General features: G+C 42.7%; 1 protein-coding gene across 1 annotated transcript in view; it reads right to left on the bottom strand.

Moving 5' to 3' along the window:
- Window positions 1-17,501, bottom strand: part of LOC126312017 (phospholipase B1, membrane-associated-like) — a 135,589-nt gene that overhangs the window by 34,447 nt on the left and 83,641 nt on the right. Inside the window, exon 4 of the mRNA XM_049992238.1 lies at window positions 12,802-12,964. Within this exon, the coding sequence (XP_049848195.1) occupies window positions 12,802-12,964 (163 nt within the window). The remainder of the gene's footprint in view (window positions 1-12,801; window positions 12,965-17,501) is intronic.

Here is a 17,501-nt window from a genome sequence, read left to right as displayed (position 1 = left end):
AAGTTAATTCCCAGACCCTAGGTTTTGTAATTTTATTTTATGGTACAAATTTTCCGATAGCAATTTTCTATATAATTATGGAGAATATTTATTGTAATAATGCAAAGCTTGCATTTTTTGCTCATCATTGGTTTGCACATTTGTAAATAAGAATTACAGATTACTTTGCTCCCGTCTTCAGTCTAGACTCTCTTTAGCCACCTGTCATCCCCTTCTCCTCCCTGGCCTCCCTCTCTTTTTTGCTTCCCACCTCTCTCTAATCCCTTCATCTCATCGACCTCATCCACTTCCTTTCCTTCTGCTTTTCTTCAGATTACTAAATAAGTAATTATGGTCATTGTTGATAAGATAATGATTTCATTCCCAATAGTGTCAGTCTGTATGCGCAATTCTTCATTACTTAAAACACTACTTTCACTTTTGTTAGCGTCATTCTGGAAACTCGCTGCGTAAATCACGAAAATTTAGCTAAAACGTAGTATAAACCATTTACTCTTATTCATCATTCACACATGATCATTAACCGTAACTACTTGTGCCCCTTTAAACTCGAATTTTACTTCGCTAATAGCAAATTATTACAATTTTTTCCTCTGTATCACGAAGTGATATTCTTTCATTCATCATATTTCCGTTGATTAGTTATCGCCCATATAAATTTCACATTTTATATTCACAACAGTTCAACGTAACTCCTATCTTCATTATTTAGACTGTGTTCACTGACTCCATGAAACGAGCACGTGCTCGAATCAGAATCTTCGCACTGTATACACTACAACGCCCATCGAACATGCGTCCCCCAAAGCTATAACCCTGAAAGACACGCTGCATATAAACGAAAAAATAATAATAAAACCGAAAAATAGTTTCCATAACAAAGCTTTTAAGAGGAGACATATTATCATTTGATACTTCACAAGTTTAGGAACGACGTGGATTTCTAAGAGGTGGTTCAAAGGAGTGAAATTCCAGTCCTGAGGAAGAGATAAGTAGAGGTCTAGGAGGAAGCTTGGTGACACCTGACAGGCCGTATTTCGTATCTCCAGTGTATCCCAGGCATTTTCTATATGGTTCAAATTTCTGACCTGTTAGTGTGTTAGATAATTCACCGGCGAAAACTTCATCCATTAGAGCAACTGATGGGATGGACATTATCGTCCATGAAGAGGACGTTTTTCGTCCTGACCTTGTTGAAAAGTTATAAGCATAACACAACCGGTAATTCTGATTCTACAAAATGATCATAACTACAGAACAAAAGCTCTTACAACAAACAACACACTGTCATTAAATGCAAAAAAATTAGACACAAAACTAAACTGCTCAGTTCTAGAGTGTTGCTAACAAATGAAAAGCTATATATCTGTGCAATAAAACAACTGATGCCGAAGCTTACATAAGGTTGCCCGGCATTAGACGGATGAAACCTTGGGTAACTCGTTACACCAATTAGCGTCAAGTATTTACATACAACGCAGAAAAAAAACAGTAAATATGTTCACACATCGTGCGTGAACAACGAATTACTAAACATCGTGTTATCATTGATTATGAGGAAGACTAAAATAGCTAAAATGGATAATTTCAGTCTTGTGTTGACAATTAAAACCTGCCTGTGTTAAAACTACTACTATTTTGTTTAAGTGCGGAAACGAGATTAAAGAGCAGAAACCCTTACACAATTACTCAAATCAACTGAAAAACAGGTACGAAGAAAAGTTAACAATTACGCGCAGTAACAAGGGAACGGGTAACATGCTTACAACTAAATGCATCGTCATTTGATAGAAGTGACAGTAAGTCAAGAATAAAAATAAAATACAGTGCAAAGTAACCATCTAAAGCCGATATAAACATTGTCACCTGTTCCGCTGTTGTTGTACGTAACTATGTTGTTAACCTTTGATCGTATCTATTATTCAGTTGTTTTGGTTAACGGTGCAGCGGTTTTTTACTCTTTAACATAAGTTCTGTGCGTCAGGTTTTGTCATTCCTTATAAAGATCATAATCGCACAATCGACTTTCGCACTCGAAAGAGGCCAAGTACTCTGTTGTTGGCCAACGTTTGGACCACTGCAGCAAGTGGCCTTCACGATCGGGATAAGCCCCGCCTTTCGATCTTACATAGTCATTCAGAAACGGCAACAATTTCCATCTGAACTGTTACCGGCCTGATTTATCTCACAATCACAATTTCGCCTTAAATGCTATTTCCAGATGATAACTTACTCTTAAGTGCGTCAAAACTTTATTCGTTAGTGTTAAGAAGACATAGTCTTCGGGTTCAACAAAACTGATATATTTCACATGGCGTGTGTAAAAATAAAGTTTCCGTTTAAAGTTAAACAGATGTGTGAATATGTTTCAGCACGGGCACGATTTCCTCTTAACAGTAAAGGATATGTATCGACGTATGTCACGTTGAGTTACTATCTAAAAATCTCACACGCTCAATTACCGCTTGAAAATGCAACATACATCGAAATCACGATCGTAATTTTAATTACTCTATTAACAGTCCAAGCAGAACACGTCATTGTTAGGATTCTGTAGAACAGTAGGTCTACGAAACAGAATTCTATGATATACAAGGCGTGGCAGGAATTTATACTGTGTGTTAAATCAATATACTGTGGGGTAGTTACATAATTCCTCGCAGGCGAAATTATTTGAAAACTTTATACATTTATTTGGCTAGCCTGTACTGTGTGAATGCAAATCAAATACTAAATGTATTACTGTGCGAAGAAATTGATAGTGCGCTGAAAGACATAAGTCGAGACAAGGCCCTAATGGTAGACAACGTTCCGTTTGAGCTACTAATAGTTTTGGGAGAGCCAGCCATGACAAAACTCTTCCATCTGGTGAACAAGATGTATGAGACAGGCGAAATACCTTCATACTTAAAGAATATAAAACACTAACATAAATTCTTTACAGAAGAAATTCTAAAGGTGGCAGGGGTAAAATGCAGGGTGCGAATAGCTGTTTGCAATTTGGTCGGAAACTAGACGGCACTTTTAAGAATCGGGAGGCAGGAAAGGAAAGTGTTGATTGAGAAGGGAGACAGACAGGCTTGTAGCCTATCCCCGATGCTATTCGATCTGTATATTGAGCAAGCAGTAAAAGATACAAAACGGAAATTTGGAGTATTAATTAAAGTTCCAGGGAGAAGAAATAAAAACATTGAGATTTGCAGATGACATTGTAATTCTGTCAGAGACAGCAAACAACTTGGAAGAGCTGTTGAATGGAATGGACAGTGTCTTGGAAAGACGATACCAGATGAACATTAACAAAAGCAAAACGAGGATTATGGAATGTAGTCGAATTAAGTCGGGTGATGCTGAGGGAATTAAATTAGGAAATAAAACACATAAAGTAGGAAAAGGAGTTTTGCTATTTGGGGAGCCAAATAACTGATGATGGTCGGAGTAGAGAGGATGTAAAATTGAAACGTCCCCTTAGAAAAATTATTGAATTACTGTGCTGGTAAACCCCTTACGTTATTTGATTTTCAAACAGTTGAGCAGAACTGAACGTACTCAGACATTTGGCTCTTTACTTATTCTGATCAACACTAAACTGACACACAATATTTTTAGAGCACTGCAACCTGACTTATTTTAAAAAATCCCTACAAAAGAATGGCCCTGACTAACAATAACCTATACCTTTCATGAATCACTTACCTCACAAAAATCATCGTTACTCGAACCACTGCAATACAGTGTGCGCCACTACCGCCAGCTAAATAAAAGATTCAAACTACTGAAGGGACTAACCACTGACAGGCATAGTTTGCAAATGAAAGATTTTGATAAAGAACAAACAATGTATTTACCTTAATAGTGTTCAAAAGCCATAATAAATATATCAGTTCATGACATCCAGCCTTACAAATTTACTGTCTCTGATGAACACACGTCCAGATCATCCGCTCTCAAAGTTCCGCTATCTCTCTCCCCACATCCACCACTGCTGGCGGCTCACCTCCAACTGCCCAACACTACAATAGCAAATTCCAACAATGCGAACCAGCCACAGAGTGCACACAGCACAGTCAGTGATTTTCATATAGAGCGCTACATGGCGTTACCAACATAAATACCTAAACAGCCTACTTACAAAATGTAGACGGGCTATGGCAAGGACAGCGTTTCTGAGGAAGAGAAATTTGTTAACATGGAGTATAGATTCAAGTGCCGGGAGATCCTTTCTGAAAGTATTTGAATGGATTGTAGCCACGTATGGAAGTGAAACATGGATGATAAATAGTTTGGACAAGAAGAGAACAGAAGCTTTTGAAATCTGGTGCTACAGAAGAATGCTGAAGATCAGACGGCTAGATCACGTAACTAATGAGGAGGTACTGAATAGAATTGGGGAGAAGAGAAATAATATGTGACACAACCTGACCAGAAGAAGGGATCGGTTGGTAGGACATATTCTGGAGGGACGAGTGGGGGGCAAAAATCGTAGAGGGAGACCAAGAGATGAATACAGTAAGCAGATTCGGAAGCCTGTAGGTTCCAGTAGTTACTCAGAGATGAAGAGGCTTGCACAAGATAGAGTAGCATGGAGAGCTGCATCAAACCAGTCTTTGGAATAACAACAGCTGTACTATGTAATATACAACATGTAAATAGCATTAAATTGTCATTTAACGTTCGCTGAGAATAAAAAATTTCCAAACCATTAAATAATTAACTATCAACATGTAGCTGTGTAAATTACTAACAGAGACGTTATGTTACGTAATGTACTCAGGTGCACATGTTGTCTACTTGGACGAATTTCATATGTGTGTTGCGAATACAGTTTTATACCGAAGCCAAGATTAGCAGCGGCAGTGCAATTTTATCAATAGTAACGACGAAAAAGGTAGTACTATGACAGACTGGTTGAGGGTTCATGTGACAGGATGGCCACGCATTGCCCTTCGTGTGCAGTTTATGCCATCACTTCGCCGCCGACATCCGTGCGCAATACGGTTTTACACGCTATAGGTCTGCAATGATTTTCTTTGACGAAGCAATTTTTGTATGTAGTACAGTACCCTTTTAAGTGGACTTCAGTGAGAGTGCTTCAGAAAGAAAGTTATAAATTATGAAGGCAGGCCAAGTAACTTATTAAATCGTGCACTACACTTCAAAGTAACGCAGATACATGACACTATATCTCAGTATAGTCACCCAAGACTCTGTAAGCAACGGTCGAAACGTTTTATGAATCGTTCAGTTCCTCGACGACAGAAAATCTTTTCGCAGACAGTGGCGTAACTGAAAACAATGGAGTTTGTTCTTACATCTGCTGATTTTCATTACTTCTGTCACTCTCGATCCATATCCTGTGGTCATTAGACTGTACATTACATTCGTTTGGAGTTATTATTCACTCTCACTTTCAATAAGGATAATAGTATCATTAACGAATCACTGATAAATCTTCCACGCTGACTTTTAATCTCAGTTCATAACCTTTGTTTTATTTCCGTCGTTGCTTCAACAAAGTATAGGTTGAACATCAGGGGAAAAGGACTGAATCCCTGCCTTAACTCCTCTTTAATCCTAATACCTGTTTCGTGGCATTTCATTTTTTTGTCTCGTCTTCCTTCTTGTACACGCCCATGTTTCGTTATAGCTTCTACAATTTTTTGAAACATGTTTTTCAAATATCGTGCACAATTTTGTTTCTGTGTGGGTAATTCCTGAGAAAGTTTATCCAAGAGACACTTATGATGATTCTGGACTTCTGTGCTATTACACTGCGCAAAAAAATGAGATGACTACTTTTTCGAAACCTGGTAATTCCCACCCGTGGCGACGCTTAAGTTTGAAATTTTGCTCAAAGGTGGGTAGAATCTTTCTCCGTAACGGTACAAAAGCGTGGAGCCCCGTGCGACGCTTCAAACAGTAAGGTGTCGACACATGCAAAAAAAGAGCCATACCTCAGAAGTTAAAGTGATGTGTTGGGTCGGTTAATGATGTCCCACTGCCCCGAATTTCACTAAAATTCTGCTCAAAGCCGCCGTGGACGTGTCATACGATGGGAAGACTGTCGCATCCCCTTTCACTCACATTCCAACCTTTCTTTTGACGCACCTCCGATGGAAGTCAGAACCACGACGCCGAGCCAAATCACACGGTTCTCTCGTCAGTGGCCGAGTAAAACATTCCACACACACCGCGCTCAGGATCGCCACGGATAGACAGCAGCGGGTGGCATAAAGGGCGTCAATGAGACCACCCTTATGACTGGGGTGCTCATTGCCACACATTTTGCGGTCGAAAACGACAGTTCGCAGTGGGATGAGCACAGGAAGACGTTCATCACAACCTTTCACACTGCTGACATTCTCAGGCGTCTAACGATATTGTGCGGCTGCATCCGCACTGAACATGATCGCACCCATTTGGAGCACAGCTCCCTGTTGTATCTAAAGCTTTCGAAAGAATCTATATCAAACGTCTCATGGAGCACTTGGACAGGGAAGGGCTGATTCCCGCAGAACAGTTCGGTTTCCGGCACGGCCACAGCACGAAGCACCAACTACTGTGTGTTGTCGAAGAGGCGATGGGAACTCTGGAGGGCCGAGAGCACTCAGGGACGGTATTTCTTGACGCCTCCAAGGCCCCTTTACAAACTTTTTGTACTGGGAGTCCAATGCCGCACGTCAGACTCATGGCGTCATATCTGCGTGACCGGACGTTTCACGTTCGTGCCGAAGACTGCATCTCAACAAAAAGGCCTACACGAGCTGGAGTGCCGCAGGGGTCGGTTCTCGGCCCCTTGCTGTACTCCCAGTATACATCCGACGTGCCACGCATCAACAGGATGTCCCTTGCACTATACACGAATTACACCGCACTCTACGCAAGGATTAACGTCGTTCGCCGCCGTTGACAGTAGGCATGCGACGTCCTCGGGGTGTGGGCTACGAAATGCAGCCTAAGTTCAGTGCCACTAAAAGCCAGGCCGTCGGAATCACGCGGCATAGAGTGCCCATGGACCTTCAGCCGTTGCGAATCATGGGAGGCCCCATCCTCTGGTTTCCCACGGCTAGGTATCTAGGGGTAACTCTCGGTAGGCACATCACCTGGAAACCCCACATCCGTGACGTCTGGGCGAAAGCGCTTGGACGTTTTAAGGCACTATATCCCCTACTCAGTCCATAATCGACGCTTCCTCCACACTGCTGAATTACGCTGTATCTGTAACTGATCCGACCAGTGCTAGAATACGCGTCTGCAGTGTGGGGGAACGCAGCCGATACACACATACGTCGACCCCAATGGAGAGCTCTGTGACTCAGCTTGCACCTACAGCGACACTACCCGACCAGGGCCTTGCATGAGGAAATAGGAATCTTCATGATAAGCGATTGCATAAAAAATACTGCCCGATGGTTCTATGGAGCGTGGCAGCAGTCTTACAATAGGTTCATTTCAACTCTGGAAAGCCAGCAGCAGCGACGACGGACCACGAGGTGGCCCGATATGCTTCGGCAGTGAGCTAAGCGCTACACAAAGACGTCAATGCTCCAAACACAAAGAGGAAAGACATAAACGTTGGGGTAATAAAAGACACTTAGCGGGAACAGAGGAATAGCTACAAAAACGTAACCTGTACAAAAACAGACAGTAAGGGTTGTCCTTTTAGGAAAACAGCAGATGAATGGGACTGCAGTTTTTGCTCTCATGTGCAAAACTATTCGACGAAATTTGAAAATGATCCAGCTAAGAGTGGTTATGCTTTTGCTGCACCCCTAGTTTGTGTCCTCCTATGACGGGATCACGTGGAGATGCATCATTGACGTATAAAAAGTACGCCTAATGGTTCCTCTAAGACCCACCATTGCGGCAAAACCCGCGGTGGCAAATGTCTACTTTTATTGAGAATTTTAAAAATGTACCTGTACAGACAGAACTCGTCCAGAAGTTCTGGGCGCTGGCAGACCAGGAACTCCTTCGACACTCTCCATCCGGAGTGGTCTACTATCAGGTGCAAGAGCAGCAGTCTGGTGGCGAAAGAGCAGCAGTGAAGTCTACCTGCAAGCTCCTGGGGCTCTCGTAACTCTTCTTTTATAAATTCTCGGTAAAGGAGGGCGGTTGCCACTGAGAGTTTTGCCGAAGGGGGGGGGGGGGGGGGAGTGGGTTCTTAGAGAGTCCTTCTGTTGTGCCGTTTTATTCAAGCTTGTGTCAATGTCGCATCCCCCTGTGATCACGCAGCAGCAGGACACAAAGTAGAAGCGGTGAAAAAGTACAAGTGCTGAAAAAGTATAAGTGCTCTTAGCCGCTTCGGCTCAGGTTCAGATTTCGTCGAATATACAGTCCCTAGTGGTTCCAACCTGAACACGACAGTAAAAAATGCGGTCGCGCTGCGCTCCAAACAGGTGTGATTACATTCAGTGTGATTAAATTCAGTGGGGATACACCTCCACAATGTCCTCAGAGAAGGGTTGAAACGCCCGAGGGCGTCAGCAGTGTCAAAGATTGAGTAGAATGTCTTCCTGTGCTCATCGCACTTTCGACTGCGAAATGTGTGGGGATCAATGCCACAGGGAAGGAGACGCTCTTTACGCCACCCCCTGCGATCTTTCCATGCCCAGTCTGGGTGGCGGTGTGTCTGGAACATTTCCATCTGCCACTCAAAAGAACACTGAGTAACCGAGTAATTTGAACGCTGGTCGTCGCGATTCTGACCTCCATGGAGGAGGCGTCAAAAGAGGGGGTGAAATGTGAGCAAGAAGGCTGTGTGACCTTCCGATCGTGTGACACGTCCACGGTGGCATTGGGCAGAATTGTGGTGAGATATGTTGCCAACGTGATATCATTAACCGACCTTACACTTCAGTTGAACTTCTGAGCTGTGTCCCATTTTCGCATGTAACAATATCTCGCGGTACGAAAAGTCGAGTCCGAGGGTGACGTGACAGAGACCCATGCTCTTGCACCGTTATAGCGGAAGATTGTTCTAGTCTTTGATTTAAATTTCAAACTTAAGCGTCGCAATGTATTTGAATTAAGGGGATTGAAAAAGTGATCGTTTTAATTATGTTGCGCAGTGTATAACACGACTGATTTGACGCCGCGGCGTGGCGTGCGGTACTAGGCTGCGGCTGCGGACAGCGGAGCGTTTGTTTGCTGGGGAGTGTCGTTTGTGTTGCAGAAAGGTGTCAACTGAACTGTAGGTAATATGTCTTCCTCGAGGAGGGAAACCTTGAGATTTAGTTTTGAATGGAACACCGGGAGGCCGATCTCTCTCCCCGTTCGGATATGGAGTATTAATAATGTTGTTTGATTGGAGAGGAAGTGACATTCGAATTAATAATGTAGTGAATAGTTTATATGCAAAATATATAAATAACGACGTTTGTGAGAGAATAATCAGAAATAACAGCGGTAGCGTAAAATTTGAGTATAATGATGGTTCTGTCAGCACAGAATCAGTAACATGGGGACGAGGAAGAAGCCTGCACGCAGTCTTTATTTCAGATTGTTGGGAAACAGTCGGGAAGCCCCCTGCTGATACTTGTCTACTCCTTACAACACAGGAGAGGCAACTGCATCAAAAATAGCTGAGCCTGTTGCACCCAAATGGCTTTCGTCAAAGCCAGCTTTAGTGACAACCTCGATAAATATCGAAGGCCTCCCTGCAGATAAGGAATCTGTTCAAGCAACAAACTGGGATCTCCCCCTTCTCCAGGAAACGCACCGAGAAACACAAAGCGGAAGATCTCGGGTTCAAGGGATGAAGTTAATGCTAGAGAGACGTCATGAACGATATGGATGTGCAGTCTTTGCTGAAAAGAACGTTAAAGTAACATCAGCTGTAACTTGTGAAAATGACATCGATATTCCTACTATCGAGGTCAACTCCAGCACTGTAACTTCCTTCTTCGTCTTTGAGAGGCCAAAGAATTTCCAGTCTCAAACCTTAAAATTTACTATTGGCGATTTTAATCGCCATACCTCGGGGTACCTGGAGGCTCTCTGAAATAAATATAAATAATGAGTCACTACAAAATGGGCAGAAAAGGTGAATTAAAAGTAATATATAATGCGAAGCTGCCCGCATCCTTCAACAGTGGAAAATGGCACAGAGGATACAACCCGGACAATATCTTCGTTAGTGACAGAATCAATGGCTTTAAAAAATATGGGAAACTGAATCCTACGGGCGCAACAGAGACCAATAAATTGTGTAGTCAATGCTGCTGTCAGATCCGAAGTAGTTCCCTTTAAAAGATGCTTTCATTTTAAAAAAAGCAAACTCACTGTATTTTATAGAAGAACTGGATGGAGAAATCTTGCAGTTGGAACCACTTAATGTTATTTACGACAACCTTGTTGGGGCGGCAAAACAAAACAAAAAAGTGCAGAAAGCACATAGCGATCGATATACGACCCAGATAACACTGCTCAGGTAGGCGAGTTGCTATCAGGTCTTCGAATGAATCACTAGTGGAACCATCGAATTCAGGAGATACACGGATTTATTGTACTATATGACATTATCTTTTATTTGGAGAGATGCATATGGGCTCTGAAGATGGCGTAGTGAAATGCCGAATCTGGTAGCCTTCAAAACAAAGTAAAATAACATCTTAGTTACATGGCTGTTAGAGAGTTTCATTGATACTGACCATTACTTAACCAGCCGATGTCCTCTGTCCATGATAGACCAAGAGAGACAACACAACTAGGTCAGACGTTTCAGGGGACTAGGAAAAGTGACGAGGTTCTCTGTAGAGTCAGCAAGAAGAGAACGAGGGACAAGATGATAGGACATTTGTTAAATCATCAGGGAATAACTTCCGCGGCACTAGAGGGAGCTGTAGATGGTATTAACTGAAGGGCAAGACAGAGACTGGAATACTGGGTGATTGCAATTATACCGACAGTGTTCCGAGTACTGTAGTTTGGGCTATACAGGGTGGTCCATTGATCGTGACTAGGCCAAATATCTCACGAAATAAGCGTCAAACGAAAAAACTACAAAGAACGAAACTTATCTAGCTTGAAGGGGGAAACCAGCTGGCGCTATGGTTGGCCCGCTAGATGGCGCTGCCATAGGTCAAATGGATATCAGCTGCGTTTTTTTTTTTTTTTTTAAATAAGGAACCCCATATTTATTACATATTCGTGTAGTACGTAAAGAAATATGAATGTTTTAGTTGGACCACTTTTTTCGCTTTGTGATAGATGGCGCTGTAATAGTCACAAACGTGTATGTACGTGGTATCACGTAACATTCCCCCCGTGCGGACGGTATTTGCTTCGTGATACATTACCCGTGTTGAAATGGATCGTTTACCAATTCCGGAAAAGGTCGATATCGTGTTGATGTATAGCTATTGTGATCAAAATGCCCGAACGGCAGCGTAGTTAGCACTGCACATCGTTCAGTGTTAGTTGACTGCGTATTTTATTTCTTTACAAAACATAAATTGCCTTTCTTTTAGTAATCATATCAGTCTTCCGATGTGTATGATGCGGCTCGCCACGAATTCCTCTCCTGTGCCAAACTCTTCATCTCAGAGTGGAACTTGCAACCTATGTGCTAAATTATTTGCTGGCTGGATTCCAATCTGTCTCTTCCTCTACAGTTTTTCTCTCTACAACTCCTCCTACAGTGGAAGTTATTCCCTAATGTCTTAACACATGTCCTATCATCCTGTCCCTTCTTTTTGTAAATGTTCCTCATATATTACTTTCTTCTCCTACTCTGAGCAGAGCCTACTCATTATTTACCTTATGAGTGCACCTAATTGTCAACATTGGCCTGCAGCACCACATCTCAAATGCTTCGATTCTGTTCTGTTCTGACTTCCCCATAGTCCAAGTTTCACTGCCATACAATGATATGCTCCAAACGTACATTCTCAGAAATTTCTTCCTCATATTTGATGCAAGCATAGTTTACATGGACAAACATTAAAATAATCTGTATTATTGTTGTTGTTTTCTGTAATGTTCTTCATCATAATCAAAGGCAAGAATTGAATTTCCTGTTATTCTTGATATGTGGGAAAGCTGTTTATGAATAATAGAAGTATGTCTTATATAAGCTAGATGAAATATTGGAACAATGTATGAAGTGTTTTTATTTTTTTTTAATCTTACCTTTTATGAGGCAAATGCGTTTTCTGGCACTGTGTAATAAATCTGTATTTTATTTTTTATTTTTGCTACAATTTCCCTCTTTTTCACGTCACAAATAAACAATTTTCGAATATAACCTGAATTAAATATTGACAGCTTCAATTTTGCTATAAATACTGTTTATTTTTAAGTAAGAGACACGTAGAACAAAAATGTTCCGTAAGTCATGCAATCCTTTGCATATTATCACTGAGTATCTATGTGTTAACCATTTCCGGATTCGAAGGGAATCTAATAAGACACTCATCTCATACGCAAACAGTGCCCGAAATGAGATAACGCCTAATAGGTCTGCAACACACTTAACCTATATGTAACGTGGTTACGATCTTAAGTGACGAAAGCTGCTATGAAAACTACCATAGTCTGTACCCACTTGTGACAGTCTACAGTAACCTATGGTAATTTTACAATTATATCTGCGATGTATCAGTGTCCTGCCATGTATACAGCCCGCACAGCAGCACTGGGATCACAGTTTAATTCCAACCACCCGGTATCTTCAACAAATAATTGAGAACGTTGGGTGTAAGTGAGACTCTGAAACGTGGAGACTGCCACAGAACAAAAACTGATGGCGAGCAGCCCCAGACCAGTCAGAAGACCGCTGAACTGATGAACCAGACTTACTTGGGACGAGAACGATGTTGACGAGCGTGCGCGGCAGCTGCTGGCGCAGGCAGTCCAGCGCCGCCACCAGGTCCCTCCTGTGGTCCTCCACGGCGTGGCGGGCCGTGTCGCCCACGCACAGCTCGTTACAGAAGTCGTTGGCTCCGATCAGTATTGTTACCAACTGCAACCACAGGTACACCTTGAAGAGGAAGCTGACAGCGGGGTATTGTATTGTATTGCATGGAACCAGGGACCTAGAAACGACGGAGAGGCTTCGTCCCTGCCGTAGCCCTCAGTGGTTCACAACCCCACAACAGGCTACAGCAGTCCACTCACCCCACCGCCGCCCCACATCGAAACCAGGGTTATTGTGCGGTTCAACAACCCAGTGGACTCCCCGGCCCCTCGGTTACGTCTCTTACCAGACGAGTGTAACCCCAAATGTTTGCGTGGTAGAATAATTATGGTGTACACGTACGTGGAGGAACTGTTTGCGCACCAATCGCCGACATGGTGTAACTGAGGCAGCATGAGGGGAACCAGCCCGCATTCGCCGAGGCAGATGGAAAACCGCCTTAAAAACCATCCACAGACTGGCCGGCACACCAGACCTCGACACTAATCCGCCAGGCGGATTCGTACTAAGGACCGGCATGCCTTCCCGCCCGGAAAGCAGTGCTACAGCGGGGTATTACTACAGCGGCCGTTACGAAAATAGGTAAATCGACTCATCCCACCGTTTTACAGCACTGCCATTTAGTACTGATTCTAAATTTTACTAAAAATTCCAAAAAAATATTAGACAGCTCTATTTTTAGTCTAGAATATGATGGAATACAAAAATTCACATCAGCTGCTACGAAAAAATAAAAACCAACGCTACGAGACATTTTGAAGGAAATTTTTTTTTACTTCGACATGTGTAAAAAACACAACCACGACAATATTTGTATTGATAAAAATATGGAAACATTCTCAAACTTTGTACATGCATGTGACACATATTTTATCTTTAAAACGTAAAATATTCCAAATGCAAAATAAAATTCCGAAAGACGTGTGAAACTGATCAGCATCTGTAACGAAAACTGTCGCCCGTGATGAATCTGCGTTCTGTTGGACCATATACAAACTTCCATCGAGAAGGTTGTTAAGAAACCCATAAAATTAATGTTGGTAAAATGTGAGACATCATTATTGTATCGTGTCATCCATGAACGCATTTTACACTGAAGCGCCAAAGAAACTGGTATAGGCATGCGTTTTCAAATACAGAGATATGTAAAAAGGCAGAATACGGCGCTGCCTATGTAAACAACAAGTGTATGGCGCAGTTATTAGATCGATTACTGCTGCTACACTGTCAGGTTATTAAGATTTAATTGAGTATGAACGTGATGAGTCGACGAGTGTGCGATGGGAAATAGCATCTCCAAGCTAGCGATGAAGTGGGGATTTTCCAGCAGGACCATTTCGCGAGTGTATCGTGAATATCGTGAAATCCACTGAATTACAGGACTATATCACTAACGTCGATTTGCAGTAGGGTTTTGGAACGTATACTGTATTCGAACATTATGAAGTACCTCGAAGAAAACCATTTATTGACACATAGTCAGCACGGTTTCAGAAAATATCATTCTTGTGAAACACAACTAGCTCTTTATACTCTTGAAGTAAGAATTGCTATCGACAGGGGATGTCAAATTGTTTCCATATTTTTAAATTTCCAAAAGGCTTTCGACACCGTTCCTCGCAAGCGTCTTCTAACCAAACTGCGTGCCTAAGGAGTATCGCCTCAGTTGTGCGACTGGATTCGTGATTTCCTTGTAGAAAGGTCACAGTTCGTAGTAACAGACTGAAAATCATTGAATAAAACAGAAATAATATCCGGCGTTCCCCAAGGAAGTGTTATAGGCCCTCTATTGTCACTAATCTATATTAACGACATAGTAGTCAATCTCAGTGGCCGTCTTAGATTGTTTGCAGATGATGCTGTCATCTACCGTCTTGTTAAGTCATCAGACGACCAAAACGACTTGCAAAATAATTTAGATAAGACATCTGTATGGTGCGAAAAGTGGCAATTGACAATGAATAAGGAAAAGTGTGAAGTTATTCAAATGAGTACTAAAAGAAATCAGCTAAATTTCAATTAAGCGGTAAGTCACAGAAATCTGAAGGCTGTAAATTCAACTAAATACTTAGGGATTACAATTACAAATAACCTAAATTGGAACGATCACATAGACAATATTATGGATAGAGGAAACCAAAGACTGCGATTCATTGACTGAACACTTAGAATGTGCAACAGGTCTACTAGAGAGACTGCTTACACCACGCTTGTCCGCCCTATTGCTGTGCGGTGTTGGATCCGCATCAGGTGGGACTGACGGATGACATCGAAAAAGTACAAAGAAGGGCAGCTAGTTTTGCATTATCGCGAAATAGGGGAGATAGTGTTACAGACATGATACGTGAATTGGAGTGGCAATCATTAAAACGAAGGCGTTTTTCGTTGCGACGGGATCTTCTCATGAAATTCCAATCACCAATTTCATCCTCCGATTGCGAAAACATTCTGTTGACACCTACCTACATAGGAAGAAATGATCATCACGATAAAATAAGAGAAATCAGGGCTCGCACAGAAAAATTTAAGTTCTCGTTTTTCCCGCGTGCCGTTCGAGAGTGGAACGATAGAGATACAGCTTGAAGGTGGTTCATTGAACCCTCTGCCAGGCACTTTATTGTGAATAGCAAAGTAATCACGTAGATGTAGATGAATATCAGGAATCAGGTAAAACATCAAATTTCCGACATCAAAGTGGCCGGAAAAAGATCCTGCAAGAACGAGACAACGACAACAGAAGAGAATCGTTTAGCTTGACAGGAACGCAGTCCTTCCTCCAACTGCATATTTGGTTGGTTCAAATGGTTCTGAGCACTATGCGACTTAAATTCTTAGGTCATCAGTCGCCTAGAACTTAGAACTAATTAAACCTAACTAACCTAAGGACATCACACACATCCATGCCCGAGGCAGGATTCGAACCTGCGACCGTAGCGGTCGCTCGGTTCCAGACTGTAGCGCCTAGAACCGCACGGCCAATCCGGTCGCCCAACTGCAGATTTCAATGGTGGGCCAAAACAAGTGTCAGAGTGAGAACCATTCAACGAAACATCGTCGATATGGGCTTTCGGCGCCGGAGGCTCACTCGTGAACCCTTGATGATTGCACGACACAAAGCTCTACGCCTCGCCTGGGCCCGTCAACACCGACATTGGACTGTTGATGACTAGAAACATGTTGCCTGGACGAACGAGTCTCGTTTTAAATTGTATCGAGCGGATCGACATGTACGGCTACGGAGACATCCTCATAAATGCATGGGCCCTGCATGACAGCGGAGGCCTTTTAAGCTGGTAGAGGGTCTGTAATGGTGTGGGCCGTGTGCAGTTGGAGTGATATGGGGCCCCTGGTACGTCTAGATACGACTCTGGCAGGTGACACATACATAAGCATCCTGCCTGACCACCTGCATCCATTCATGCCCATTGTGCGTTCCGACGGACTTGGTCAATTCCAGCTGGAAATGCGTCACCCCACACGCCCAGAATTTCTACAGACTGACTCCAGGAACACTCTCCTGATTCTAAACACTTCCGCTGGCCACCGAACTCCCCAGCCATGAACCTTATTGAACATATCTGGGATGCCTTGCACGCGCTGTCCAGAAGAGATCTCCACCCCCTCGTACTCTTACATCTCTGCAGGATTCATGGTGTCAGTTGCCTGCAGCACTACTTCAGACTTTAATCGAGTCCCTGTCACGTCGTGTTAAGGCACTTCTGCGTGATCACGGGGGCCCTACTCGATATTCTTTAGCTCTTCAGTGTATTTACGAGAGACTCCATGCGGGAGTGCGCGCGAGTGATTGTATACCGCCGCCAGGACTGCATTTCTGATTGCTCTCCCTAATACGACCTAGAATGTTCCCAACCTCATGAATTTTTTTATTTGCAACCGTTACATTCGCTTCGTCGCTGCACCCATCACCCAGATCGCCGACATACGCTGTACAAAAGTAACTGCGGGTACCTTCAGCGTACTGTTTGAAGTCCTGCAAAATATGTTTGTTTATATGGTTTCATGAGACGTCAGTTTTATCGAGTATACTACAAGAATATTGTCCGCAGCACGCAATAAGTGCATTGGACACAATAACTTCGCTCTTGCTGCTCCAGTGTCTCTGCATTCCATTTATCCGTCGGATGCACTCCTCTATCGTAGTAACCAGGTACACTTCTACGCAATAAATTTTTGTTAAAATAGCCGAATTCCCTAGATTTCCGTTCTCGTTTGCATCCGTTTCTTGGAAGATAAAAAAGTACGTGATCACACCTGGAGATTCCGCCGATGTTTCTGCGCTGTTACTACGGAATATAGTCAATTCGAAAATACCAAGAGATATTGAAATCTGTTAATGATTTTGCATGAAATTTGTAATATTGCAGGTTTCTTCAATGTTGGGTAGATCAGAAAAAATTACAGTACTTTCGATACGCTAATCTTAGTTTATTTTAGAATGTCTTCTCGCCAGTTACCCACATGGGCCAGTTGAGACTCTCGCTCCTCCATTATAATGTTTACAAAATACAAGCCAATGAAGCCAATAAACTTCTGTACGGATGACCGAAACTAGACGTGAACA

This window comes from Schistocerca gregaria, chromosome 1, assembly GCF_023897955.1.
Source record: "Schistocerca gregaria isolate iqSchGreg1 chromosome 1, iqSchGreg1.2, whole genome shotgun sequence".
Taxonomy (NCBI): Eukaryota; Metazoa; Arthropoda; class Insecta; order Orthoptera; family Acrididae; genus Schistocerca; species Schistocerca gregaria.
The sequence above is the reverse complement of the archived record's forward strand: the minus strand, read 5'-3'. Positions and strand labels throughout refer to the sequence as shown.